We start from the raw sequence: 27,674 nt of genomic DNA on the forward strand, positions 1-27,674 counted from the left end.
CAGGAGCGGTACCTGACTGAACGCTCGATGGCGGGCTGAGAAGCCACTGACCCACAACCTGCGACCAGGGGAGTCAGCCCGAGACGCAGCCCGCATTATCCTCTTCATCCGAAGATCTAACTATTGCTGGTAAAAATAACAGCTAAATAAAGAAGGAGAGAAAAAACTCAAATAAAATCAAAAAAGAGAGAAGGCTGAGACAAAATGCCCCAGCATAGAGACATCCAGCTACTCCTGACAAGCTAGACATTGAAACTGAAGCAGGAAACAGGAAGCAGGAGGGTATAGACTGAGGGGACCACCCCCTGGGGTGGGGATATGTTAAAAGCTTTAATATTGACATATTCTGTTGCCTAGCTACTCCTACGGAGCAAAGTCTAATACCCCATTGTGACGAATATGAAGATGGCGGCGACTGTCGGAGGACGTAAGAGAAACTTTATTTTTGGGGAATAGGCTCACATAATACAAATCCTTCTGTGACTGGGCAGAGTAGCTGCAGAATCTGAGACCCGAAGGTCCAGTGTAGGCGCGCCAAAAGTATAAGTCTGGAAGGTAACACCCGCTCGTTGGATTCAACCCATTGAAAGCCAGCACATTTTAAATAGTGACGTAATCCACAGAGTTCTTCCTGAAATGCAGATAGCCCATATGAGGCAATCAGAGAGAAAGAGAAGGGGGGAGGAACACATCTGTTAGGTTTGTAAAAGTTATCAGCTGCTGAGATCAATTCTATCATTAGTGACATGACCACTGAATACAACTAAAACAAACTTAGGGCTGCTGTTGTAGCTGTGAACTTGGCAAACAAAGGGTAAAAGGTGCTTTGAATAAAATTTACTGTTATGTATGTATGCATCCAAAAGATACTCCTGACATAAACCTTGAAGGAACAGAGATCAAACTAGTAATAAACTCCTCACTCTCCTTCTCCTACCCCCTGAGAATAGTTTTCCAGATATACACATGGACGGTGGAAGGCACACTTTGGACATACAATAGTTGCCTAATTCACCAGCAACCACAAGGATTACGACTGTCAAATGTAAAAAGAGTTTAAGGAATTTATAGACATGTGATGAGTATGATTATGGGCACAAGACACTCCTGACCAACCATTTTGAGGGGGAAATACTGACTGGCCTAGTTGGATAATAGAGTGTGACTATTACTAGTCTATGTGATATGCTGCTTGAGCTTAAAGTCACTCAATCTTTATACACATACATTTCCATAATGGGAAGCCCTGTGTTGCTGTCTATTTTACCTTGATAGTACCATACAACATTGTATCAAAGTCAAAGTAAGCATTTTACCAATTTCATCTTTCCGCATGTCCTTCAGTTTATCGATGGTGAGCTTCCTCTCTTCCAGTTTGGTTAACACAGATGGAGGCAGAATGGAGAACTGCCTCAATGGGCTGGCCCAGCCCCACAGTCGCTTATCAATAACTTTGCTGAGGTTTAGTAGTCTATACGTCATAGCTGGCCATCTTTTTCTGAGGGCTATTTCAAAAAGGGCTCGTACAATTCTAGCTGCATTCTAGAGAATAGTAAATACCGAAATAGAATAAATATTACAAGAAATGTCAAAACAGCCACACTAAAATGTATACTACATAAAAAAAAACTGTTTTGTTACAACCAGACCATGTAAATTATGTGTTGCTTAGTATTCGCTCACATTTACTGGTTTGCAAATGATGTTTGCGGCAAAAAAGTCAACACGGTAGTTGTCACTGCTCTTTTACTGCCAAGTGGATGAGAAAGAGAAGTTTATTCAGAGGTACCTCTGATATGCTGGAACATTAAAGTATAACTAAATGCAAAACTGTGCAGAGGGATTAGAACACCTATCCATTTTTATTGAATGTCTGTTTCCTTGTTAGGGAGAGTCACCCTCTCTCTTTGTCCTGTTAACTATGAACATTGAAAATGAAATTTAAAAAAACCCCAAATTTTGCAGTTGTCCCCAGAAAAGTAATAGAGAGGAAATCTTTAAATGGGGACACTAGTTTCAATGATCTGGGGTCCCCAAGGATTTCCCCTAATTTGCAGGGAGTTCCCCTCACTTTATGTTTGGCTATATGAGAGGAAGTGAAGAAAAATCTTCCCAATGGCACACAAATTAGGACAGGGGTTAATGCTTTATCCAAAAAAAAAAAAAAAAAAAAAAAAAAAAGGTTTTGCCTATAGTTCTACTTTAAGGACACCCTGTCAACTACAAGAGAACTTGGGCTTGTAGCAGCTAACCTAAGTAGACAAGGTAACTAAATTCACTTTAGTTTAGGGGTAGTCATGCTGAAACTGAGTCCTGGCACTTGAGAGTCCTTGAATATATATAGCTAGTAGGCTGATGTAAGGACCCTGCTCTCTTCTACTGGAGTTGAGCAATACAGCTTGATCATCTGTCTTTCCACAGCCTGGCCTATGTTAAAGCCTTGTGGTAATATGCTAGTAAATCTCCTGGTCAACCCAATAGGTCAAACATACCTGTGCAACATATGCAGAATCTGAGATGAGAGAAAAATTGTCCATATCTCCTCTTCCAATATATGTTTGTAGAAGAATATTTATTTTTCCATATCCATTTTCTACTCCACCAGCAACTGGAAGTTCACAGTAGTTATCAATTAGGTGTTCTAATTCATCACTCTCTTCTTCCCGTACCTACCAAGGAAAAATGTATAAACAAAAAAGTGATATAAATTATATAAGTATAATTTGTGTACTACATAAAGTATTATATACTTTTTGGACTAGAACCATGACCCTATAACCAGCCAGATTATTGCTTTAATTGCTTTAGCTAAAAATTTCTCAATAGTACTTACACCTCAAAATATCTGGGCAGGTTCAGGGTATACTCTATCTGCATACTTAAGTTCACAATGTGCACTGCACTTTAATTTAACTTTAAACAAATTACTTTAAATTACATGTAGAAAATATTTAGGTGCATTGACAAATAATATAACCAAACACAACTGTCACTGATCTTGCTTAAACATACATTATGTCTATATGTAGCAGCAGACTATTGCAGAGAAGCCTTTATGACCATTTTCAGTGAATTTGCAATCTGCCATAATGGATATACTTTGGCAGACCACTACTGCTTTCCCCATGTTTAGTTAGTGCAAATAGTAACTGAATGTTTCCCACTCCTTCATCCAAACACATACACATGCAGGAAACCCAAATATACGTTAGCAGCATGATTAAAAATAAAATCTTTTGACATTTAGATTTTGCCTGGACATCCGTTACCATAAAGCTAAAGCTAGAATTCGTTTTCAAGTTTAGAGGAAACTTAAAGGAAACATATAATGGTTTCCAGTCATTTTTAAATCATTTAAAAAAGCAGCATTAAACCCAAAAACTATTTTATTGAATTGCAGCTTACCAATGCTTAGATGTGGTGACCGCATTTGCTTTCTTTTTTTTTTTTTTTTGACTTTTTCATTTTATTTTCACCTAGTAATCTGGCCAGTAAGTCAGTTATTTTAACCCCTTCATGCCTAAGCCTTTTTCTGACATTTGTTGCTTACAAGTTAAAATCAGCAAATTTTGCTAGAAAATTACTTAGAACCCCCAAGCATTATATAAATATTTTTAGCACAGACCCTAGAGAATAAAATGGCAAATTATTGCTCTCACTCTAACGATTGCGGCAATACCTCACATGTGTGGTTTGAACACCGTTTACATATGCGAGCGCGACTTACACATGCGTTCACTTCTGCGCGCGGGCACAGAGGGACAGGGCGCTTACATTTTTTGTTCTCTTATTTATTATATTATTTTACACTGTCCCTTTAAAAAAAAAGTTTTTGACCACTTTTATTCTTGTCACAAGAAATGTAAACATCTCTTGTAATAGGCAGTGACAGGTCCTCTTTATGGAGGTATATGGGGTCTAAAAGACCCCAAATCCCTCCTCTGCACTTAAAAGCATTCAAAACACCAAGTTTTCCTGTTTTGAATACTGATTTTTTTTTTTAATCTGGCGCCTTTAAGGCTCCAGTAACTGGAAGTGATGTCAAGACATGGCTCATGGGTTTCTACATCAGAGACCCTATCAAAGCTGACTCCGGCTTTGTTCAGATCTTCGGTTGGCCGGCAGACGTTCTGGCTGGTCACTTGGGTCTCCCGTCCCACCGCGCGAGCCGCATAAGGCGACGGAAGGGGGGGGGATGTTCTCTCCCACTCCTTGTAATAACAACGGAGCAGCTGCTCAACTGCATCAGTTGTTATTAAAAGATAGCCGACCATATCAGCTCTAAACAACGGTATTGGGGTGATGCCTCTAGTTGCAGGCATCACCCCGATACCACGCCTTGAAGCCGAGGCCACATATTTGCATTCTGTCAGCGTGAAGGGGTTAAGCACATTTTCTTGAACTTGAGTTTAGGAACTTTTGGCGTTATTTTGCCAAAGCTCCTAGACTGAACTCCATAAAAGCCTATGTGTCAATGTACACTAAGGGCTCTTGCACACTGAAGCTCAAGGAAGCGGCTCCTACAAGCTTTTAAGTTTTTTGAGCTCTTTTTTTCTGCCTGGAAACTCCCCTTTAAATTAGCCATGTGCCCATTATGGCTTTTTGAGTAGTTTACAGGCATATGCTCCTACAGGCAGAAAAGTGTGTGAATAAGCACAAAAGAGCATGAGCAAGCTCAAAAGTTTGAAAACACGCAAAAAATAAAAAATAAAAAAAAGAACTGAGGGGAGGGTTTGTGAAAAAAATTAATAAAAAAAAAGCTTATGCTCAAAATACTCAAAGAAGCTTGTTAACAAAAAAATAGCAAAAGAGCCCAAAAAGTACGAGCTTCTTCAAGCTAAAATAAAAGCTCAAATGCCTGTAAAAGCAGCTTTTTTTGAGCTGCAGTGTGCATGAGCCCATAGGCTTTTACCAGAGTTAAGGAGCTGCTGTCGTGAGGGGAGCTTCAACCTCCATCTCCTGAATGCAGAAGAATCGTGTTCAGGATAGGAACAATTTGACCATCCGCAGTCAGAAAATGCAAACTGAGGCGAAATAGCGCCGCAATTTTGCCGTGTTTTGCGCTTTTCTGCTGCCGGTGGTCATAGTAGGCTATGTGTACATGATAAGATAGGATGTAATTTACTGGCCAAACCACCAAGTAAAAAAAAAAAAGGAAAAAAGGTCTAAAAAAAAAAAAAAAAAAAATACAGCCATCACATCTAAGGATTGGTAAGTTTAAATATATTACGTTTTTGTTTTTGTAACATCTGAAACATTATAAAAATATTATATACTTTTATTATGCCAAAAAATATAACACACGGATTCGTCTTTAAAACTATCTTTGCAGTGCCTTCTGGGCTTGCTGAAGAAAAAATGCAGCACTGCCTAAATTGAAAATTCACAAAAAAACACATGCCCAGGGAAGAAAGGAAGGTGTGTATATTTGTAACTTGACCTAATCAAAGGTGCAGTTTGAGCACCTATCATTGATACTGTTCACAAGCTGTAAAGTAAGCTTGGTAACACAGGGTTCCAAGTATTTTAAATTCTTTAAATATTGGTAAAAAAAAGGTCCTGTTGGTGATTATGCGTATTCTCTCATGGTGATCTATTTTTTTTTTTTTTTTACAATCCAAAAACATACTGGTAAATTAAATAGCTAATTTACAAAATGATTATGCGTAAACTTACAAGCATATAAAAAACACACGTAAAATTAGTATGTGTATGCATACATCCAAATAAATGAGAGAAAATAAAGAAAAAAGAGAAAACAGAGGGGGGAGCATAAATCAGAGAGATATTTATGTGATGGACTTGAGACTGTAAAGTCCACTATAAGAATGATGTCAATGATTTAATAATATGGAATATGCTGTGGCTGTATAAATTCAGGAGATAAATAAAACTTCATTATGTACAATAAAAAAAAAAATACAAAATAATAACAAATGCAGAATGTTTTTAACATTATAGGTAAAAAAAAAACCCTGAAAAACAAAAAACTTTAGATTCTCTTGTCTAGCTTTGAGCGCTTAGAAGAAAAAAAAAAAAAAAAAAAAAAAAACATATAATTATTTTTTGGTTCCTATACAGTTTCAAAGCCATTTCTCCCAAAAGAGGAGAAAAAAAATTGTTCTTCTGTAACTAAACAGACCTAATTGAAAGTGAATTAATAATGACACAATTACTTTTTATTATTCATCACTATTATTAAGGCTGCCATTGACACAGGAAAAAAATTGCTATGCTAAACAAATTGGCCTGCTAACCTCACCATTCTCCAAATGATGAGATTTCATTTCCATCTGACCAAAGTAAAACCTTTATTCATCCAGATTAGTACAATCTCGAATTAACGTTGGATGTATTCATTATTGTCACACCACAGATATGCAGCAGGTGTGCAGCATAAGACATGCAGATCACATCTCATTTACAGTGATAAAACTGCAGAGCAAATAGAATTCTCTAAAACAAACTTGAAAAAACATTTTATTAAAGAAAAAAAAAGGAAATTGGTTATATTTTAGTAAGTATTTTTAATATTAGTGGTGATATTCATATTTAAAAAAAACATCACGCAAATAAAGTGAAACGTGTTATAATTTGTCCAAAGCTATTTGTCCAAATTTTTTTGACTAGAAAAAAAAATAAAAAAATAAAAAAAGAGTTCTGTTGTCATGGAAACAGATTCAATATGTATCGTGATTGTTTATCAAATGCAGGGCCATACCAAGAATGGGTAATATCCTAAGAAGCAAAAAAATGGTTTCCCTTGCTGAATGGCTTACACCCTTAATTATTAGTAATTTGCCATAAAACCCTAAGTTTACATGTGAGATGGAGAGGGTTAAACTCATTCTGTCCCAAATTCTGTGCTGAACCTAGACTTATGTTTGTACTTATATCCCAACAAATGGAAATGTGAAGGTCCACCCCAGTATGCATAGAACATCTCCATAGCCCTTTCTAGTTCCAAAATTGTGTATTTCATTGCAAAATAGGGGCAATTAAGAGGCATGTGTTTGATTACCGTAGATTTACTCCTGGGTTAACCTTTTTTTCCTTTCAGAAAGTTCTTAGAACAAGTAATTTAAGAAGCACGAAATCCTTATTTATACTGATGGACTACTATTAAATAGCACACATTTCTACTTTACATAAAAAATAAATAAATAATCTCAGAGCTCTGCCTTTTGGACGATTAAATGCAATATTTCATATTTAACAGACAAAAATAATGGTATAATAATAACAGAAAAAAATAAATATATTATTTAAAATGCTTTTAGTTCTTTAAATCATAAATCAGAGGTGCATGCGCGGCAGCTCCCCGGATGGCGGCTTAACCAGGGAGCTCCGTCCCGCTCCGGCAATATAGGCGCCCGATCCGCTTTTGACAGCTGACTACCACCTCACAGTGAGGAATCCCGGCTCCAGCTCCCCGGTGCCTCTGTCGGCACCCTCGATGTGCGTGCATCAGGTCCGTAGAGACCTCTCCCAACAATTTTCGGCCGCAGCATCCCGACCCTGCTCCTCTAAGATGGCGGGCGCTTCCTCACGCAGTCAGGGACTCGAGGAAGAGGAGGACATCTCTGATGCACCGGCACTTTTGGGACAGCACAGATCAGTCCCCAATAGCCCCGTACCTCCCGTGGAGCTCCCACAAATACTGTCCCCAGCATCTACTGTTTCTCTCCTGGAGAGAACCCTGGACGACCTAAAAAAGTCCCCGGCTGGGGCCTACCCGGACCTGCCGAGCTTCCCACAGGGCTCTCCTTCTCTCACCGGCCAGCAGGACTTTACCTATTTAATGAGCACATTCTCCAAAATGCTAGCAACAGGCTTATCCCAGACAGCTTCCCAGATCACCTCTGCGATTCATACGGATCTACAGAGCCTGGGGTCCAGACTTGAAGCTATGGAGCTTAAAACTGACCAGACAGTACTCAGGTTTAACCAGAACTCTGCCCGGATGCAGGATATGCAGGATCAGCTGGACACCGCATTGTCCAAGATAGACGAACTTGAGAACAGGTCTAGAAGATACAACTTTAGAATAAGAGGCCTGCCTGAGAGTATTAAAGATGTGGAAATGGCTGTTACCACTTTCATAAAAGACTTGATCCCCGCTATACCGCAACACCGCCTGGAGCTTGATAGGGCTCATAGGGCCCTCAGGCCTCCCCTCCCTGACGGCTCGCCGAGAGATATTATTGTGAAACCACACTTCTATAAGGTCAAGGAAGAGGTCATGAAAATTTCCAGAAATGCGGAGCAACTTACAATTCAAGGCCACCCCGTACAAATTTTTGCGGACCTGTCGCCCACTACCATCCAGAAGCGGCGTGCATTAAAACCACTCCTTCAAGCCCTACAGCAAAGAACCATTAAATACTGGTGGTCCTTTCCTTTCCGTCTCACCTTCGTCCATCAACAAGGAACACACAATTTTTCGACTCTCCCTGAGGGGGAGCAACTATTTCTGAAGCTTGGTCTCATCTCGCAGGATCCAGCCACCTCAGCACAAGGCAGAAGCTCTGGCTCCTTCAAGCGCCCTCCACCTCAAAGCCCTCTGGTTCCTACTTGGCAGAAACCACAGACCAAGCGTGCTAAAGACGCAAGACCCCCTTGATAGCGTGCTCTTACCAACTGATGGCCCTTCACTTTTCATCAGTCGCGAATTGGACTGGTGTTTCTGGGGTACATTCTCCCTTTCCTGCTGGCCTGAGACAGGGTCCACTGTGGAGTGCTCGGCACTCCTCTGTAGAACATTTACCTTTGTTCACATCGTTTCCATGTTTTGCAATTTTGATTCTGTTTGCGGGTTTCTCACAATCACTCCTCATGATAAGATCTCTCCCCCCCTTTTTTTTTTATCTATCTTGGCGACACCCTGTGCTCTTTGGGGCGCGTAGCCGGAGCGGGATTACCGCTGCCCCTCACCTCCTCTCTGCATGGGTTTTTTACCACTATGCAGACCTGGGCGGATGCCTTTATTTATTAAAGGCATACATGGGATTAAGGGGGGGATAGGATGTGGCCTATCCTCCCCGACTTGGGTTGGGATTTTTTGGTACTGTTACTGTTTACTTTTGTTTCATTGTGGCTCCTCCTTCTACCCTCTTTGTTCCTTCTCTCCCCCATCTTCTTCCCCCTCTTCTCTCAGGTCGCGGGGGGTCTCCTTCTCCTTCCTCATCAGGGTCTACCGCTTGAACACAGAGGTTCCCGTCTAGGCATCGCCTCCTACTATAGTTTGGGCTACATTCTTCGAATCACCTCCACGACAGAGCTCCACTCATCGATAATCAAATGACTACGTCGGCTGTCTCTTCCCATCCCTGGAAGATCTCCTCTCACAACGTTCAAGGGCTTAACTCCCCGTCGAAGAGACGTAAGCTCTTTAACCTATATCATTCGCACCACATTGACATTGTATTTACGCAGGAAACACATTTCCCGGCATCATACAGACCATTGTTCGTCCACCACAGGTACCCTCAATTTTATCTAGCTAATGCACCAGACAAAACCAGGGGGGTTGGGATTTTCTTTGCTCGCCATGTTCAATTTGATCTACATAGGAAGTTGGAGGATCAGGAGGGTAGATATCTCTTACTGATTGGTGAAATAGAGGGTCACACCTTCTCCTTGCTCTCTTACTATGCCCCCAATAGACGTCAGGAGAAGTTCTTTCAACACCTAGCAACACATGTCTTACCACACGCAATGGGCACTTTGATAATGGGAGGGGATTCAAACATAGCCCTCGATCGTGGACTAGACAAATCAAAACTGGGTAGTCCCTCTTCTTGCCATCCCTCCAAACAGAGCACCCGTATAGCTAAGTTGCTCTTTTCGGAGGGATTGATTGATGTCTGGAGAGAACTGAACCCTTTCGCGAAAGACTACATGCACTTCTCTGCGCCACACAATATTCTATCACGGATAGATCATATATTTGTAGCGTCTAGGACCGTTTCCCGGGTATTGAAGGCGTACATTAGTGATTCCCCAATCTCTGATAATGCCATGGTTATCATTCTAATACACCGCACTCAGACCCAAGATAAGAAATTTCGATGGCGCCTTAACGAAGCTCTATTAAGTGACCCCACCCAATGTATCGTCTTGAGTAAGGAATTGGACGCGTACTTCTCCTCCAATGACACCCCAGAGGTCTCTCCAGAAACTATTTGGGCGGCCCACAAAGCAGTAATAAGGGGGAAGATAATTCAAATCTCCTCAAACCTTAAGCGTCAACATAAGGCTGATCTCTTGAAATTGGAGTCGGATTTCCTTGAGCTTAGCAGAACCCACAAAAGTGGACCGACCTCAATGTCCAAGGCTCGCTTGGAGGAGGCCAGGCTCCGTTTGAACCTGGCCCTAACGACCGAGACTGAAAAACAGCTTCGCTGGTCTGGTGCCAAATTTTATGCTGCCTCTGACAAAATTGGGCCCAGACTGGCCTATAAACTTTCCCCCACACAGCGTACCTTCCAAATCCCCAAAATCAGAACGGCACAAGGCACCCTATCGCAAAATCCGCAACAGGCCCTGAATTCTTTCCACAACTTTTATTCGCAACTGTATGACTTTGACCCCGCATCGCCTTCACAGACAGTTCGGGACTTTCTGGATGGCTTGCCCCTCCCACGCCTCAGCCGGGAACATAGGGATATACTTGAAGACCCAATTTCGGAATTTGAAATATTGAGTGTGATCAAGGGACTAAAGAAGGGTTCAGCTCCAGGCCCAGATGGGTTTTCCACTGCATATTACAAGACATTTGCAAATATCTTAGCTCCGCATTTATGCAAGTTCTACAATGCCCTGCGAAAAGGGGGGACTATTGAGATGACTCTGAATCTTGCGTTTATTTCGGTCATCCCCAAACCGGGCAAGGACCATAGCGAAGTGAGTAATTTCAGGCCTATTTCTCTCATTAATGTAGACCTTAAAGTACTCACAAAGGTCCTCTCCAATAGGCTTTCACAATTTATTAGCGGGTATGTGCATAAGGACCAATCGGGTTTCATCCCAGGGAGACAAGGCCCAGACCAGATTAGGAGAGCTATTGACCTCATTTTGCTGACGAATTCCAGATGGGACGGGGGCCCCCCTCAGGAGACATTACTTCTGTCCCTTGACTTGCACAAGGCTTTCGATTCTCTCTCATGGCCCTACCTCTTCGAAACCCTGCAACGATGGGGTTTCGGTCCCAAGTTTCTAAATATTTTGAACGCTCTCTACTCCTCCCCTGTGGCCCAAATTCGCCTGAACGGTCACTACTCTGATCCTGTACATATTAAGGGGGGACCCAGCAAGGTTGTCCCCTCTCCCCCCTTATATTTGCGATAGCAATAGAATCCCTGGCTATAGCGATTCAAGGTCACCCAGACATCCGGGGGGTGCACTGCGGACCCACGGAGCACAAATGTGCGTTATTTGCAGATGACGTTTTACTCTTCCTTACGTCTCCGGTCACATCAATTCCTAACGTCTTACAACTTCTCTGCAGATTCGCCCTGGCCTCAGGCCTCACGGTAAACCTTTCAAAATCTATGGCTCTTAACATTTCTATTCCAACTTCCACTCTCGAAGCACTCAAACCCTCTTTACCCTTCCAATGGTGTACTGCCTCGCTTCCTTACTTAGGGGTCTCTATCACTTCATCAATAGACACACTATACCAGGCTAACTATCCCCCCATGTATAGAAAGCTGAAGGCTGACTTGGCTTCATGGGATCTTCATAAACTGTCCTGGATAGGACAGATTCATTCGGTCAAGATGACCCTGCTCCCGAGAATCCTGTATTTATTTTGGTCTCTTCCCATACCCATTCACAAACCCCATTTGCTTCACTTACAATCCAGTATAATCAAATTTGTGTGGGGCAAGAAAGGCTATCGCTGTGCGAGGTCAATCCTCTACAGACAAAAGATGCAGGGCGGTTTGGCTTTGCCAAACTTATGGAAATATTACCAAGCTGCTCAATTAGCCCAGTTCTCTGCGATCTATGCCCGTGGTCCAAAACCTGATTGGATCCAGATAGAAAGGCAAGCAATACCCCATCACACTCTTGATTATATTGTTTGGTGCCCCCCGAAATTGTAACCAGCAATTTTGGCACCCACCCTATCTCACTCGATGCACCTCTCTAGACGACTCTACCAACTTCCCTCTTTAGTCTCACCTATGAAACCGCTTACTCATCTGTATCACCATCCTCAGTTCTTACCCGGTCATGACATTAGGGCTTTCCAGTGGTGGACGAACAAGGGTCTATACCAAATTGGGCACTTTCTTACACCTTTAGGCCCAATGCCCCTCTCCCACTGTACTAAAATACTAAAGATGCCGGCCACGGAACATTTCCGCTTCCTGCAGATTTCTCATTTTTTTAATTCCATGTGGGTGAACAAACGTGAACCCCCCTTCGTAACCCAATATGAACAGTGGTGCTCCGAGGTCTCGGAGATGAGAGGAGGTATTTCGATCATATACTCTGCACTTATGTCCTCGCCAGAGAAACCTGACTGCGCACCGGAAATGGGAATAAGACCTCCAACTAGAATACTCCCCTGCGGCTTGGCATCAGATTTTTCGTAGATCTTTTAAAGGCATAATTAACAGCATTGAAACTAATGTCAAGATACTTACACGTTGGTATTTGGTCCCGACCCGCCTGGCGATTATGTTTCCTAACTCCTCTCCCCTGTGTTTTCGGGGGTGCGCTCTCCAGGGCTCCTTCTTACACACATGGTGGTATTGCCCCAAAATCAGATCATTCTGGAATAAATTCTTCCACTTGCTATGGCTAGTCACGGGTCTCCGGATTCCCCAATCACCGCAGGCGGCATTCCTCCCCGAATTTGGCCAGATATACCCTAAAAACCTGTCTACCCTAATGCTCTTTATGTTGTTAGGAGCGAAGCTAACTCTGGCCAAAGCCTGGAAAAGGCCATCAATTTCGATAAATGAGGCTAAAAGGAAAATATCTTGGATTATGGCCCAAGAAAAGATGGTGGCCATATTCCAAAATCGGGTTTCAAAGTTTGAGAGCATTTGGGAACCCTGGGCTCAATATACCCATGTTGTATTCTGACCTCCCCTTCCCTTTTTGTATCAGATGGATCCCCCCGTGACCTTCCTTTCCCGCCCCCCCCTTTTTTTTTTCTTTCTTCTCCTTCTCTTTTCCCCCTTGCTGCCTCTTCCTTTCCCTATCCAGCTGGTCTCTACCCTCTTTCCCCCGTTCCCCTTACTATCCCTTATGGTCCTTCACCGCTAGCTTTGGTCTTCCCTGCTTCTCCTCCCAGGGCCTCTGACAATTTTCTACATATTCAACACGCTGGACGGCGCCCCTTTGCATTGTGGGGTGTGGCCCATCACCGGTGTTCCCTCTGATCCCCAAATATGTCGCAACCCTATGGGTGCTTGGGGTCGGGATCCTACCCACCGGTACAGATTGCTACTTTTTTGGTTTTAAATCTCGAGGCTCCTGGGAAGAGGTAGGGATATTCCGAGTTATGTTCAGGATATATTTTACTCAGCTGAAACATGAGCCTCCCACTTGATTGATGTTAGCATTCTATTAAGTTTTGTCATGCTTGCGGCCTGCTCCTCAGGCCCTTATACCACACCTTGCTTCCTCTCAAGGTTGGTCTTTGTTCTGTTTCACCAATTGTTTATACCATGCTCTTGTAATTTTATTATTATCTTGTCACTTTTTTTTGATGACTACTTGGGCTGTTTGTAATTTTTATTCCTTGATGCTCTTCATTAAAAACGATTGAAAATTAAATAATAAATCAAGAAATATTTACAAACACTCTAAATTTTCTGATCCTGATATTATCTCTCTCAGAACATATATGAGCCTGATGTTGTCCCTCACAGCAAAGCGGTAAATAAGAACAGTTGATCCAGCAAGGGACTTAAACTTTTGGGAAAGCTAATGCAGATGATAGAGTGGATCGCTTGAAGACAATAAAATGTGTTTCTTCCGTGTAACTTGCATCATTTTTGCCTGACAAAGTCAAAGTGGTAGTTTCGGCCGTCTGTATTATTTGAAAACATTGTACAAGTTTAAATCTCACCACGTTGGGAGGTGCTTCGAATGTCATTACATCACCTCCGGTTTTGGATAGCCCAGTCCCTGGAAGGCACAGCGCCTTAGAGATTTTACCTGTACATGCTCTGGTTGCACAGCATGATTGTAAGTGCGCATTTAGTTGCTTTTAAGTTAATAAAACTCAAGTTTTTATAGTTTTACGCTATGGATGGTTTCTTTTGTCTACCAATCCGTGTGTGAGTATATTCAAAAATCCAGCAGCCAGACAGACAAGGAGTAAGAGGAGAGAGGATCTAAATCTGGCATATATCTATATGCTCTTTACCCCTGCAGGGATGCGATTCTGTGGTGAGTGTGGACCAGAAGGAGTGGAGCACGAGTGAATATTCTCTATCCCTCACTGAGTATTCAGGCACAAGTCACTTTTTTTCATTTTTTTTGATGAAGACGTTTTTGTGTGATTTTTACTGAAGAATGCTATGGGTAGCATTCGGTGGTTGTTAAGAGACATTTAATAAATGGCCACCTTCTGACACCTGCATATATGTGCATTTTGTAAGGATATAATTAATACAGTTGCCTATGAGTTCCAATTATAATCTAAACTGACTCTTACAGGTAAAGTAGAACTATGGCCTCGCGTTCAAAAATGGATGCTGCAGCACTTCATTGTAACTGCATCTTCACCTTCACCTAAAATGGAGCGCACCAGGGGTTTTTGTATTATCCACCTCAAGGATATAGGTGCAGCTGAGAAAACTCACAATCCCAATGGGGAAACAACATATAAGTAAAAACAGCACTCACTAAAAATAAACAATATGTACTCCTAAAGTCCCAGTCCAAAAAGTGTCCTTCCAAAGGATTTATGAAACTCCCAAGTCCAAAATGGGTCAAGCAATTCTAGTAATGTCCCCTCTAATGAAGCTTCTTTGTGATGTTTCCCTCCCATCTGTGAGAAATCTCGAAAGAAAAAATACTATATATGGCGTAGTAACTTTACTTATACCTTTCCTTTAATCCCTGCAGTCTTACAAAAATCTGTTGATCCTGCTACTAAAGTCTAGTCTCCTACAGCCTCCTGTGATGGGGTAACAATGCTGCTACACTGCTCCCAAATTCGTAGACGCACTGCCTCTCTTATGTAGGCTGTTCTTTTTTGGACTACAGGGGGAAAGGATGTTAACAGTGGCATGGCTATCATCATGGTCATTGATGATTCACAAGTCTGTAGTTTATCCATCTGCAGCTGGCCACCACAGATGGGCCTCCCAACTATTTTCTTAACTGACAGCACTGCCTCTGCTGCTTAAACCTTTCCATTAGGAGCTGAAGTGTCTTTTGAGGAAGACCGTGTGAAGCACAAATGAAGAAAAATTTGACTCAGACGGGACAGTAAAGGATTTTTTTTTTTTTTGATGAGGCTTGCACATCACAGATGAACTGGATTGTGGACCTGTTAAAACTGCAACACAGGATCCTTTAGATGGACTTTAATGTAGTTTTCAAATGCAGAAACTTTATGTGTATTTTCATCTGCTTATAGCAGAACAGATCATGGTTTAGTGAAGACAGGCTAAAGCATTTATTCTTGAGAACAATATGTTTTTTTCCCCTAGTGTGTAGTGAAGTAAAAGACTGTCCCTAGCCAGAATCCTGTAAAGCAGGACTCTTGCACATTTGTGTTGAAGCAGTGGTCTCCCTGCAGTCAAAATAAGAGCTTTCCAATCACCAGGGAGCATACACTTTGCTGATTGCAGGGGATGTGCCAGATCTCCTGAGAGAAGCCAATACTTTTACGCAAAGATCTTTCTATTCTGTGTGCTGCCAGGGGACAGGCTTTTCTATTCCACTATGCTCTTTCTCAAACTGTGGCTGTTTTTTAAATAACACTAACTGTAAGACTTTTGCACGTCTTTTGTTTTGATGCACCTGAAATGTATTTAGCCATTTTAAATTTCAGAAGTGTTTTAAGTAAATTTACAGCAGGATTCCAATCTGTTACTGAATGAACTAAAATGCTGTACTACTTAAATTGTAGAACATAACTAAATAGCAAGCCATCTATTATTTTGGAAATTAAGACTGGCAAATGATAAGTATCTTGCATTCACTAACTTAAAATACTACAAGTATTTTTAGAAGAGAGTTTTGGTGAAATACATTTTTTTACTGTGACCCTGACATGGAACATGGTACATACATTACGATATAATTGTGATGAAAAACAACATTATGGTATTTGCTGAGCATTATTTTCACTAAAACAATGTACCGATTTGTATTATTTACACATTTTTTTCATACTACTGTTGACTAACAAAGCACGCATTCAATCTCTTATTTATATAAAAACACAAAAGCACAAGAGTAAGGACCCTTCACAGATCCATACACCATTCTTTTTTTTTTTTTTAACCACTTGCCGACCAGCCACCGTACTTATACTGCAGCAGGTCAGGTCTGTCCCGTGCCACCGGAGGCTACAAAGGGAGCCAATAAGGCCATTGGGTTATGCTGCAAATTACAGGAGTAGGACACTAGGCAGAAAAAACTTCTGGCTACACTCATGGGCAGTCCCAGGGGGTATACTCCCTCTCCCTGCTATAGTCACTCAGTTTTGTTACAAGCAGTGTCAGGAGAATTATAACTCCACAGAGGGGTGGGTGCTGTGTCCATCAATGAACATCAGAGAAATGTATTTTACGGTAAGTGAAAAATCCCATTTTCTCTTTCGTTCATTGACAGACACAGCTCCTGATTCTTCTTAACCTTTGGGATGTCCCAAAGCAGTGTTAAACATGAGGGGTGGGAAAAACATCAGAAAAAAATTTCCAAGGCTAACCATAGCCAATCAGGTAACAAAGAGCTCTACCATAAACAACTGGAGCTCACCTGAAAAATAATACACCCTCAAAGAGGACCAGGTCCTCTAAACAGCAGCCTGCAAAACCTTGCTGCCAAAAGAAGGATCCGCAGATGCCAACACATCCACTTTATAAAAACTTATAAAGAGTGTGCACCGACAACCAGGTGGCTGCCTTGCAAACCTGCATCACTGATGCATGATGACAGAAAGCCCAGGAGGCCCTAGGAGCCTTAAGAGAGTGCGCCTTGACAGGGAAAGGAGGAACCTGACCCTTGATGGAATAGGCCTGAACCGCCGTCTGTCTGATCCATCTGGAAATGGTCACAGAGGAAGCAGACAACCCTTTGTGAGGTCCGTCTGTGAGCACAATAGAGAGTCTGACTTCCTAAAAGACTCTGTAGCTGCCAAGTACACCCTAATTGCCTGGACCACATCCAAGGCATGCAAGACAATTTCCTTTGGATGTTTAGGCCTGGGTCACAGGGAAGGCAACACGTCTTCATTCAAATGAAAGTCAGCGACCACCTTATGTAGGAATTACAGACAGGGGTGAAGCACCACCTTATCCCTGTGAATCCCCAGATAAGGTGAACAACAGGATAACGTTGCTAGTTTTGACACCTTGCGCCAGGAGGTGATAGTCACTAAAAATGCCACCTTCTGGGACAGCGTAAGCAAGGGGATCTCACAAATATTATCAAAGGGAAGCTTCTGTGGAGCTGAAAGCACCAAATTAAGATCCCAAGGTGGCAACGGAGCCCGCACTGCAGGAACCAAACATCGGACACCTTGAGGAAAAGTTTGCACCAGGTAGTGTGTGGCCAAAGGTCGTTGGAGAAAGAGTGCCAAGACCGATACCTGGCCCTTGATGGTACTCAAGGCCGATTTCTGTTCAACCCCCCGTTGAAGAAAGGTTAAGATCCGAGCCACGAGAAGGGGCGAGGATGAACACCAAGAGACTCACGCAATGCAATGTACATCTTCCACGTACGACGGTAGATCTTACTAGAAGTAGATTTCCTTTAACATATCTTTAACATAGTAGGAATCACCGACTCAGACAATCCTCTATCCTTTAGCACCTGCCGTTCAACAGCCAAGCTGTCAAAGACAGCAACTGTAAAGCCGGATGGCAGATTGGTCCTTGAGGCAGCAGCTTCTCCCTGAGAGGAGGAAGCCTCCAGGGAACTTCCGCGATCAGCCGCACTAGATTCGCATACCAAGCCTGGTGAGGCCAGTCTGGAGCCACTAAGATGACTGGAATCCCTTCTGCCTCGATAATGCGTAGTTGTCTGGGCAGAAGATTCAGAGGAAGGAAGGCATAAATCAGATGATACTGACCCCACAGGGCCACCAGCGTCTGTGGCGTCCGTCAGAGGATTCCATGATCGAGCCATAAACCTCTGCACCTTTCTGTTGAGCCAGGACGCCAACAGATCCACCTTGGAGGTGCCTCACCGGAGACACAGCTGATGAAACACCTCCGGATGAAGAGACAACTCCCCGTGGTCCAACGCCTGCCGACTGAGGTAATCAGCCTGACAATTTTCCACCCTAGGAATGTGTACAGCGGAGAGGGCTGGCACGAACTGCTCTGCCCACCTTAGAATGCCGGCTACCTCCAGAGCCGCCAGGGCACTTCTTGTGCCCCCTTGGTGATTGACATAAGCAACGGCCGTGGCATTGTCCGATTGAATGCGCACTGGGCATCCCTGAAGACAATTCGTCCAATGATCCAAACACAGTCTGATCGCTTGGAGTTCCAGGACATTGATCGCAGTCTGGACTCTTCCAGCGTCCAGATCCCCTGAGCAGAATGCTTGCCGAGGATGTCTACCCAGCCGGACAGGCTGGCATCCATGGTGACCACTGTCCAATACAAGGAAAGGAAGGATTTTCCCAGCTGAAGCCACCGTATCAGGGACTCCTTTGTTGCCCAACTCAGCAGGATCTGATTGTCCAGAGACAACGGAGTCTTTCCCATTTGATCAGAATCTCCCTTTGCAGGGACCTCGTATGGAACTGTGCAAACGGAACTGCGTCAAAAGTAGATACCATCAGGCCCAGCACTTGAATGCAAGTCCGAAGGATGACCATTTGTTGGACAGCAGGAGGTGAATTGCAGGCTGCAATTTCTGGAGTTTGTCCAAAGGAAGGAGCACTCTGGCTATGGCCGAGTCCAGAGTAAGGCCCAAATAGTCCAGCTTTGTGGAGGAAACCAGGGCAGACTTCTGAAAATTCAGAATCCAGCCGAACTCTGGCAGAGTTTGTAATGTGATCTCCAGGTTCGCCACCAGAGAAGAGGGAGATTCCGCTCGCAGAAGGAGATCATCCAAGTAACCCAGTACTGCGATCCCCCATTGGCGTAGCAAGGCTAGCACCAGAGCCAACACTTCTGCGAAGACCTGAGGAGCAGAGGCGAGACAAAAGGGTAACGCCACAAACTGATAATGCTCCTCTCCCACAGCAAAGTGGAGAAAACGTTGTTGAATGGCACATATTAAAATGTGAAGATAGGCATCCTTGGTATCTATAGGGGCGAGGAAATCCCCCGGATGTAGGGATGACACCACCGTTCGAATGGACTCCATTCTGAACTTCTGTACTCACACAAAGCAGTTTAGTGCCTATAGTTCCAGGACTGGACGTGCTTTGCCTTCCTTCCTGGGGACTGTAAACAGGTTTGAGTAAAAACCCTGAAAACGTTCCAAAGCCGGAACCGGGACAATCACCCCTTGAAGGAACAGGTCTTGTACCGCCCCAAACAGACCCTGTACTGGTCTGGGGACAGGCGCAGGTTGTACGGAAAAAAACCTTGCCAGGGGACAAGAGGGAAACTCAATCTTGTAGCCAGACCGAATGACTATGTGGACCCAGTTTTCTTGCACCAGGAAAGTTCTCGGGTCTGGAAACCAGGGAAGACGTCCCCCCACCCCCGATACCGATGAGGGCACAAATTCATGAAGAAGGAGCCAAGCCTCCGCAGGTCTGGAGAAGCCAGACCAGGTTCATTTGGATCCACCAGAGGAGGCCCTGAAAGGCTTCGAGCCCTTGTCAGTCAACCCGGAGGGACAAAAAAAACATATGAATCGAGAAGGAAGGACCATGTCTACGAGGTTCCTTGCCCTTAGTAGCCTGCGAAAGATAGGTACTCTTCCCCCCCTGTGAGACCTTTAATGATGTCATCCAGGGTAGCTCCAAACAGGCCATCTCCTTGAAAGGGAAGATCATTCAAGGCCTTTTTAGAAGTCTGGTTCGCAGACCAGACTCAGGCCGAGGCCAGGACGTATGCGGCCTCGCAAAACGTTTAACTTGCAGGGCCAACCCCGTCCAGTGGGGATATGTCGCGGCCGACCTAGCGCGGAGCTGACCAGACTGGGGTGACCACTGGATCTAGATTAGCCAGCCTGTCGCCCAGTCTGGCAGTTGATAGTAGATCTCACAGGAAAAACTAAGGAGGAAAAAATTTGCTATCTAAAAAGTTTTGCCAGGACCAAAGATCCCAGCAAGGAACTAAGTCCTGACTAGGCAGAAAAAAACTCAGTGACTATAGCAGGGAGAGGGAGTAGCCAGAAGTTTTTTCTGCCTTGTGTACTACTCCTGTAGGGGGCAGTATAACCCAATGGTCAAGAATGACAGGAGTTGTGTCCATCAATGAACGAAAGAGAAATTCGATTTTTAATTTTTTTTTTTTTTTATTGGGAATGTTTAAAAGCATTTGATAATGTTTAAAAGCAGAATGTAAAAAAAAAATTTTTAAAAATCGCAGCGGTGATCAAATACCACCAAAAGAAAGCTCTAATTTGTGGGAAAAAATGCATCAATTTTATTTGGGTACAGTGTCGCACGATCGCGCAATTGTCCGTTAAAGTAATGCAGTGCCGTATCGCAAAAAAAATACCTGGTCAATAAGGGGTAAAACCTTCCTGTCCAGAAGTGGTTAATAGAATGTTGAGTTACATATTGAGACTCCCCAGCCTGCTTTTTTTGTTTTGTTACCGCACTGTTTTTATGTAAATACGTTTATATTGTTTTAAGGATTATTTTCTGTATGTCATCCAAAAATACAGCATGGTTGGTGGCGCACGTGGAGTACGTCAGGTGTCAAAATGCCCAGGGCAGGTCTAGGAAGTGACGTCGCTACGCATGCTCAGTTTGAAGTTTGAGTTCTGGCCGGAGGTGACTCGGCTCTATGATTTTGACTATACTCTTGGGTCAGTGTAGACATACATGAATGTAAGTGTATTATTTGATTTTAATGAATAAAGATGTTTTAGATGTTTTTACGCTACGGGAGCTTCCTTTCTTCTTTCTTCCTCCTTTATGTGAGCTGTGAGATATAAAAAATTATCATTGGGAGGCATCTTTTGAGTGGAATGTTATCAAGCTAAAGATTGCTTCTCCAAGAGTGTTATGCGCATTGTCTGGTTCATAACTTTACTAGCATCGAGCTCTGGTGAGTTCATTTGGTACTTATGGTGGTGGAGAGCACTGGGTGCTTGGTATATACCAGAAGGAAGTGTGAAGAATTCAAAATTTTTTTTTGCATTTTCACAGTTAATGCCACTTCGGACTCTTAAGGACTTTGGTTATATGAGCTTTTTCCATGAATTCTTCTTTATATTATGGACATATATTTTTATGCATAAATGTTACACATTGTATTTTTACATATTTTTTTTTTTTTTTTTTTGCACAAAACATTTTTTGCACATAGCACTTTATTGTATACACTTATATAATTTTTTTGAGTGTATTGATTTTTTCTGGATTGCATCAATTGGTGTTTTTTGTACATGTTGAACTTTGCACTTTTATAAATTCTGATTTAAAGGATTTGTATATAAGTTCAAAGGTTGTGAGCACACTACTATAATACTGCAGTGACAGCGCTGTCCATTTTCTGATAATAGTAGTGGTTAGAGGTTTACATCAAAATAGGATAACAGCTGTCCTTTTCAGAGTATCGTTTTTACACTTTTTACTTATTATTCTATCTATGGCGCAGTTCTGTAGATTCCCTTGGCATAAGGTAGAAATCATTGGATTCCTTTGGATGGATAAGCTGCTATCCTATGTTTTCATGGCAGCCTGTCACATGAACAGAAGCCTAAACATTTCTTATACAAGTTCTGGACATGAGACAGAAAACACTGTATTTCTGACAGTTGTCTTACTTGGCTGTTTACTCTCCTCACCAGAGATCAAGCAACAGTGGCACTCCATCATATAGCCAACTGCTAGGGAATCCCACAACAATTAAGAGTAGTAAGAGAAGTAAGTAAATCACATTTTTTAAATCCTTTATGACTTTGGGGTGCATTTGACCCTCAATATGCTTAAAAAAAGAAGAAAAAAGACACTTTATTCTAGGGGACAGTTCAGTATATGTGGTTATAGATTTACCATGGATTCTGGGTCTCGTCAAGGATTAGCAGCCTGTTAATGCAACTTTAATGTGTTTTTTTTTTTTATAAGGAGCAACTGTTTTTTGAGACAATTTTTTTTTTTTCTTTACTGCTTCCATTTTTCTGTGCTGTGAGTTACTCCATCATGCAACATTGTACCCAGTTTTATAGAGTAGAATTTTAATGATAAAGATAGAGCTTTTCTCCTGGTGGTATTTAATAATCACTGCTTTGTTACTGACTAGACAGAAAAAAAACAAACAAAAAAATCAGTTTTTCTTAGATTAAGAAAAAATTGCAAATAAAATGCTAGGTTAGTATGAAAACCCCCAAGACTAATCCTTTTTGAAAAGTAGACACCTTAGGTTAATATTTTCTGCCATTGTTTTTTTGGAAATTAAGAAACATTCTGGCACTGAGGGGATTAAAGCATAGGGCTTGGAGATGGTGCACTGGATATATTAAACATACAGGGTCATGCATAGGACGAGGATGAGGTGAAGAGGTTAAAGTACAGGTTACAAACAGTGGGAAGAAGGAAACGAGGGTGGATTTATGTAGAGATGTGCAGGATAAGAGGGATGAAGGGAAAAAAATAAAATAAAGGTCACTGCAGAAGAGGGATGAAAATTAAACCCCAACCTTAGGATCTGCTGATACGCTGATCGCGAACTGATTCAATCATTAGTTCCTTCTTGCTCTGTTACAAGAGAAAAGGGTGCGTTCTACAATGTAAACACTCCACTGTCTACATTTGTGTTTACTGGGATTGGTCAGCTCAGATTGGCTCTGTATCTGTGTTGTCTTGTCATTTTAGGGCCTCGAGGATGGAGATAGGCAGTCATTACAACAGGATTAATCTATTTTTAAATGTTTATACTATAGTTTGTAGGCTCTCTAATTTTCACTAAGGCTAAATAATAAACACTGATGTGGCTTTTTTTTTTTTACCAAAGAAATTCAGCAGGATACATTTTGTGCCTAAATTTATGAAAAAAAAAATACTTATTTGTAAAATTTTACAACAGAAACTAAGAATTTTCAAAATTTTTCGGTACTACTTTGTTTGTATAGCAAAAAAAAAAAAAACATTCCACCACATATCGGTTACAACCCATGCAATCCATACACATAAAGAAACCAAAACAAATAGGTTCAGAAATGAAGTTATGTGTAACAAAATGGAATTACACAGGGAAAAAGTATTAAATACATAAAGAAAGGGAGGTGCAAAGAGGCATGCGAAAGCCAAAAGACACCAGCTGAAATCTATCAGTAATTAGGAAAGCAATCATGTCACTTGTCAGTGCTTGTCAGTGCAAATTATTATTAGCTGGTTCAGTCTCAACTGATGGCCTATTAAAAGGTTTGTCATTACCAAGGTGTCACACAAGAAATATCTCATGATGGGTAAAAGCAAGGAGCTTTCTCAAGGCCTTCACAACCTTATTATTGCAAAGCATACTAATAGCATTGGTTACAAATGGATTTCTAAACTTCTGAATGTTACAGTGAGCACTGTTAGAGCCATAACATAAACATAAATTTCACCACAAACCGCCACGACCAGGTGCTCCTCGCAAGATTTCTGAGGACTAAAAATAATTATTAATAAAGAGTTATCCAAGAGCCAAGGGCCACTTGTGGAGAGCTTTAGAAAGACCTGAAATTAGCAGGTACAATGGTTTAAAAAAAAAAAAAACAATAAGGCACCCAACCGCCATGGCCTGTACGCACGCTCACCACGCAAGACTCCATTGCTGAAGAAAAAGCATGTTGAAGCTCATTTAAAGTTTACTGCACAACATTTAGACATACCTGTGAAATAATGGGAGAATATAGTCTGGTCGGATGAGACCAAAATTGAACTCTTTGGATGTCATAATACACATCATGTTTAGAGGTCAAATGGCACTGCACATCACCCCAAAAACACCCTTCCAACAGTGTGGTTTGGAGGTGGGAGCATCATAGTGTGGGGCTGTTTTTCACCATATGGTACTAGCAAACTTCATGTCATTAAAGGAAGGATGAATGGAAAATGTACCAAGACATTTTTGTTAAAAATATGCTGCCATCTACCAGGATGCTGAAGATGAAAGGAGGGTGGACATTTCAGCAAGACAATGATCCCAAACACAAAGCCAAGGAAACTCTCAATTGGTTTCAAGGAAAGAAAATAAAGCTGCTAGAATGGCTCAGCCAATCACCTGACTTGAATCCAATAGAAAATCTATGGAAAAAACTAAAGATCAGAGTTCACAAAAAAGGGCCAATGGAACCTTCACATTTTGAAGACTGTTTGTGTGGAAGAATGGGCCAAAATCACACCTGAGCAATGCATGTGACTAGTTTCTACATACAGAAGGCTTCCTAAAACTGTCATTACCAACAAAGGATTTTGTACAAAGTATTAAAGCGGAATTCCGGCCACAAAATCGACATAATCGATTTTGGGCAATCCGCTTGCTTTTGGTCACCTGAAAAACAAATGGATAGTTACAATTTTTTTTTGTTTAGTTACCTTGTTATTGAAGAAAAATATACTCACCTTTCTTCCACTTTCTCCCTCTGCGGCCGCGGCCCGCGCCATCACTTTGCATTGATTCCTGGGAGCTACACTCAATCAACTCAAGGGAATCAATGCGCCTACACTCGTCCCTTCCGGTGCGGCGCCTCAAACAGCTTCTGGGCATGGTGCAGGCGCATTCTGCAAGAAGAGGACACGGAAGAGGACGCAGAAGAGGACGCGCTGGCTTCAGCTGCTCACATCCGAGATAGCAGCGCTGGAGAAGAAATCTTCAAGGTAAGTATTTCTTCTAAAAGGTAAGTGCGACCTGGGACAGTACAGAGGCTATCCATTGTGGAATGCACTAGCCCTGACTGTCCCGGGGGTATTTTTATTGAAAAAATGGATTTTTGTAAGATCTTACCGTAAAATCCTTTTCTCTTAAGCTCATTGACAGACGTAGTCTTCTTGATTCTCAAGAGCTGGGTTATGTTGTCTCCGCAGGAGTAGGACTAGGCAGAAAGACAAAACGTTCTGGCTCCACCTTAGAGGCAGTCCCTGAGGGTATATCCTCCCTCTCTCTGCTACAGGGAATCAGTTCTGTTCTAAAGCAGTAACAGAGAATTTAACCCAACCCAACTCAATGATAGAGGGGCGGGTACTACGTCTGTCAATGAGCTTAAGAGAAAAGGATTTTACGGTAAGATCTTACAAAAATCCATTTTTCTCTATCGCTCATTGACAGACGTAGTCTTCTTGATTCTCAAGAGCTGGGACATCCAGAAGCAGTGCCACAAATGAGGGGTGGGATTGACAGAAATCAAAATCCAATCTAGAAGGCCCAACCGGAGCCAACCAGAAGTATCAAAGGACTCATCGAGTAAACAGATGAGACCTACCCCACAAATCCTCGAGGTAGACCAACAGTCTCCTCAAACAGTGGCCTGCAGGAACCTTGCGGCCAGAAGAGGCATCTGACGATGCCATTACATGAACCTTATACAATATTGTAAAGGTATGAACCGACGACTAAACAGTCGCCTTGAAAACCTGAACCACTGACGCCTGATGGCGGAAGGTCCAGGAAACTCTAAGCGCCCGAGTAGAATGCGCCTTAAAAGGGAACGGGGGATCCCGACCCTTAGATAAAATAAGCCTATACCACCGTCTGTCTGATCCATCTAAAGATGGTCGCAGCAGAACAGGCAACCCCTTCTTAGGGCCATCCGTGATCACAAACAGTGAATCCGTCTTACAAATTGAATCCGTAGTATTCAAATATATCCTAATCGCCCGAACTACATCCAAGGAATGCAACGCAATTCTCGAGGATGATTGGGCTAAGGACATAGGAAGGACAATACACTGTCCTCATTCAATGAAACTTTGAAACCACCTTAGGAAGGAAGGATGGATTCGGATGAAGAACAACCTTATCCCTATGAACCACCAGATCTGGGGAACAACAGGATAATGCAGCCAGTTCTGACACCCTGCGTGCAGAAGTGATAGCCACCAAGAAGACCACCTTCTGGGATAAAGTAAGCAAGGGAATCTCCCTGATATTTTCAAAGGGAGGTGTCTGAAGAACCGACAGCACCAAATTAAGATCCCAGGATGGTAACGGCGCGTGCACTGGCAGAGCCAGGTGTCGCACCCCCTGGATGAAATTCCGCACCAAGGAATGAGTAGACAAAGGCTTCTGAAAGAAGATAGCAAATGCTGAAACCAGACCCTTGATAACACTCAAGGCCAGCTTCTGCTCAACTCCCTGTTGCAGAAAAGCCAATATTCGGACTACCGAATAAAGATGTAGATGGAACCCAAGGGATTCACACCACACAATATAAGACTTCCATGTACGATGATAATCTTTCTGGAAGTCGCTTTCCTTGTTTTAACTAGAGTAGGAATAACTGAAGCTGACAATCCCTTGTCCTTCAGCACCTGGGTCTCAATAACCAGGCCGTTTAAAACCAGTGATCGTAAAGCAGGATGGAAGATCGGTCCCTGAGACAGTAGATCCTCCCTGAGAGGAAGTCTCCACGGGACGTCCACCACCAGTCTGACCAAGTCGGCGTATCAAGCTCGACGAGGCCAGTCCGGAGCTGCCAGGATTACTGGAATTCCTTCCTCCTCTATCCTGCGAAGAAGTCTTGGCAGTAACCCAAGAGGAGGGAAGGCATACATTAGCTGGTATTGCCCCCACGGGGTGACCAGTGCGTCTGCGGTCTCTGCTAGAGGATCGCGGGAGCGAGGCCACGAATCTCTGTACTTTTCTGTTGAATCGTGATGCCAACAGATCCACATCCGGGGTGCCCCAACGTAGGCACAACTGGTGGAAAACTTCAGGATGGAGGGACCATTCCCCCTGATCCGGAGTCTGACGGCTGAGATAATCTGCCTGCCAATTTTCCACCCCCGGAATGAACACCGCAGAGATAGCTGGAACAAATCGTTCCGCCCAGCGAAGAATGCAAGCCACTTCTTTGGCCGCTCGGACACTCTTGGTGCCCCCCTGGTGATTGACATAAGCCACGACCGTGGCGTTGTCCAACTGGATCCGAACCGGGCTGCCCTGGAGCTGCTCGGTCCAGTGAATCAGACAAAGTCTGATCGCTCTCAGTTCCAATACATTTATCAGCAACCTGGATTCTTCCGGGGACCAAAGTCCCTGGACAGATAACTGACCGAGAATTTCTCCCCATCCGGATAGACTGGCATCCGTGGTCACTATCGTCCAATATATTGGCAGAAATGACTTTCCCTGGCTGAGCATCGGAGACCGAAGCCACCAGACCAGAGACTCTCTGGTCTGTTTGCT

The 27,674-nt window shown here is 42.8% G+C and overlaps 1 protein-coding gene across 1 annotated transcript in view; it reads right to left on the minus strand.

Moving 5' to 3' along the window:
• Positions 1-27,674, minus strand: part of ASCC3 (activating signal cointegrator 1 complex subunit 3) — a 1,118,804-nt gene that overhangs the window by 252,129 nt on the left and 839,001 nt on the right. Inside the window, exons 19-20 of the mRNA XM_082251201.1 lie at positions 2,493-2,669; positions 1,317-1,542 (exon numbers count right to left, since the gene is read on the minus strand). Of these exons, the coding sequence (XP_082107327.1) occupies positions 1,317-1,542; positions 2,493-2,669 (403 nt within the window). The remainder of the gene's footprint in view (positions 1-1,316; positions 1,543-2,492; positions 2,670-27,674) is intronic.

This window comes from Pelophylax lessonae (genome assembly GCF_965119305.1).
Source record: "Pelophylax lessonae genome assembly, chromosome: 3".
Classification (NCBI taxonomy): domain Eukaryota; kingdom Metazoa; phylum Chordata; class Amphibia; order Anura; family Ranidae; genus Pelophylax; species Pelophylax lessonae.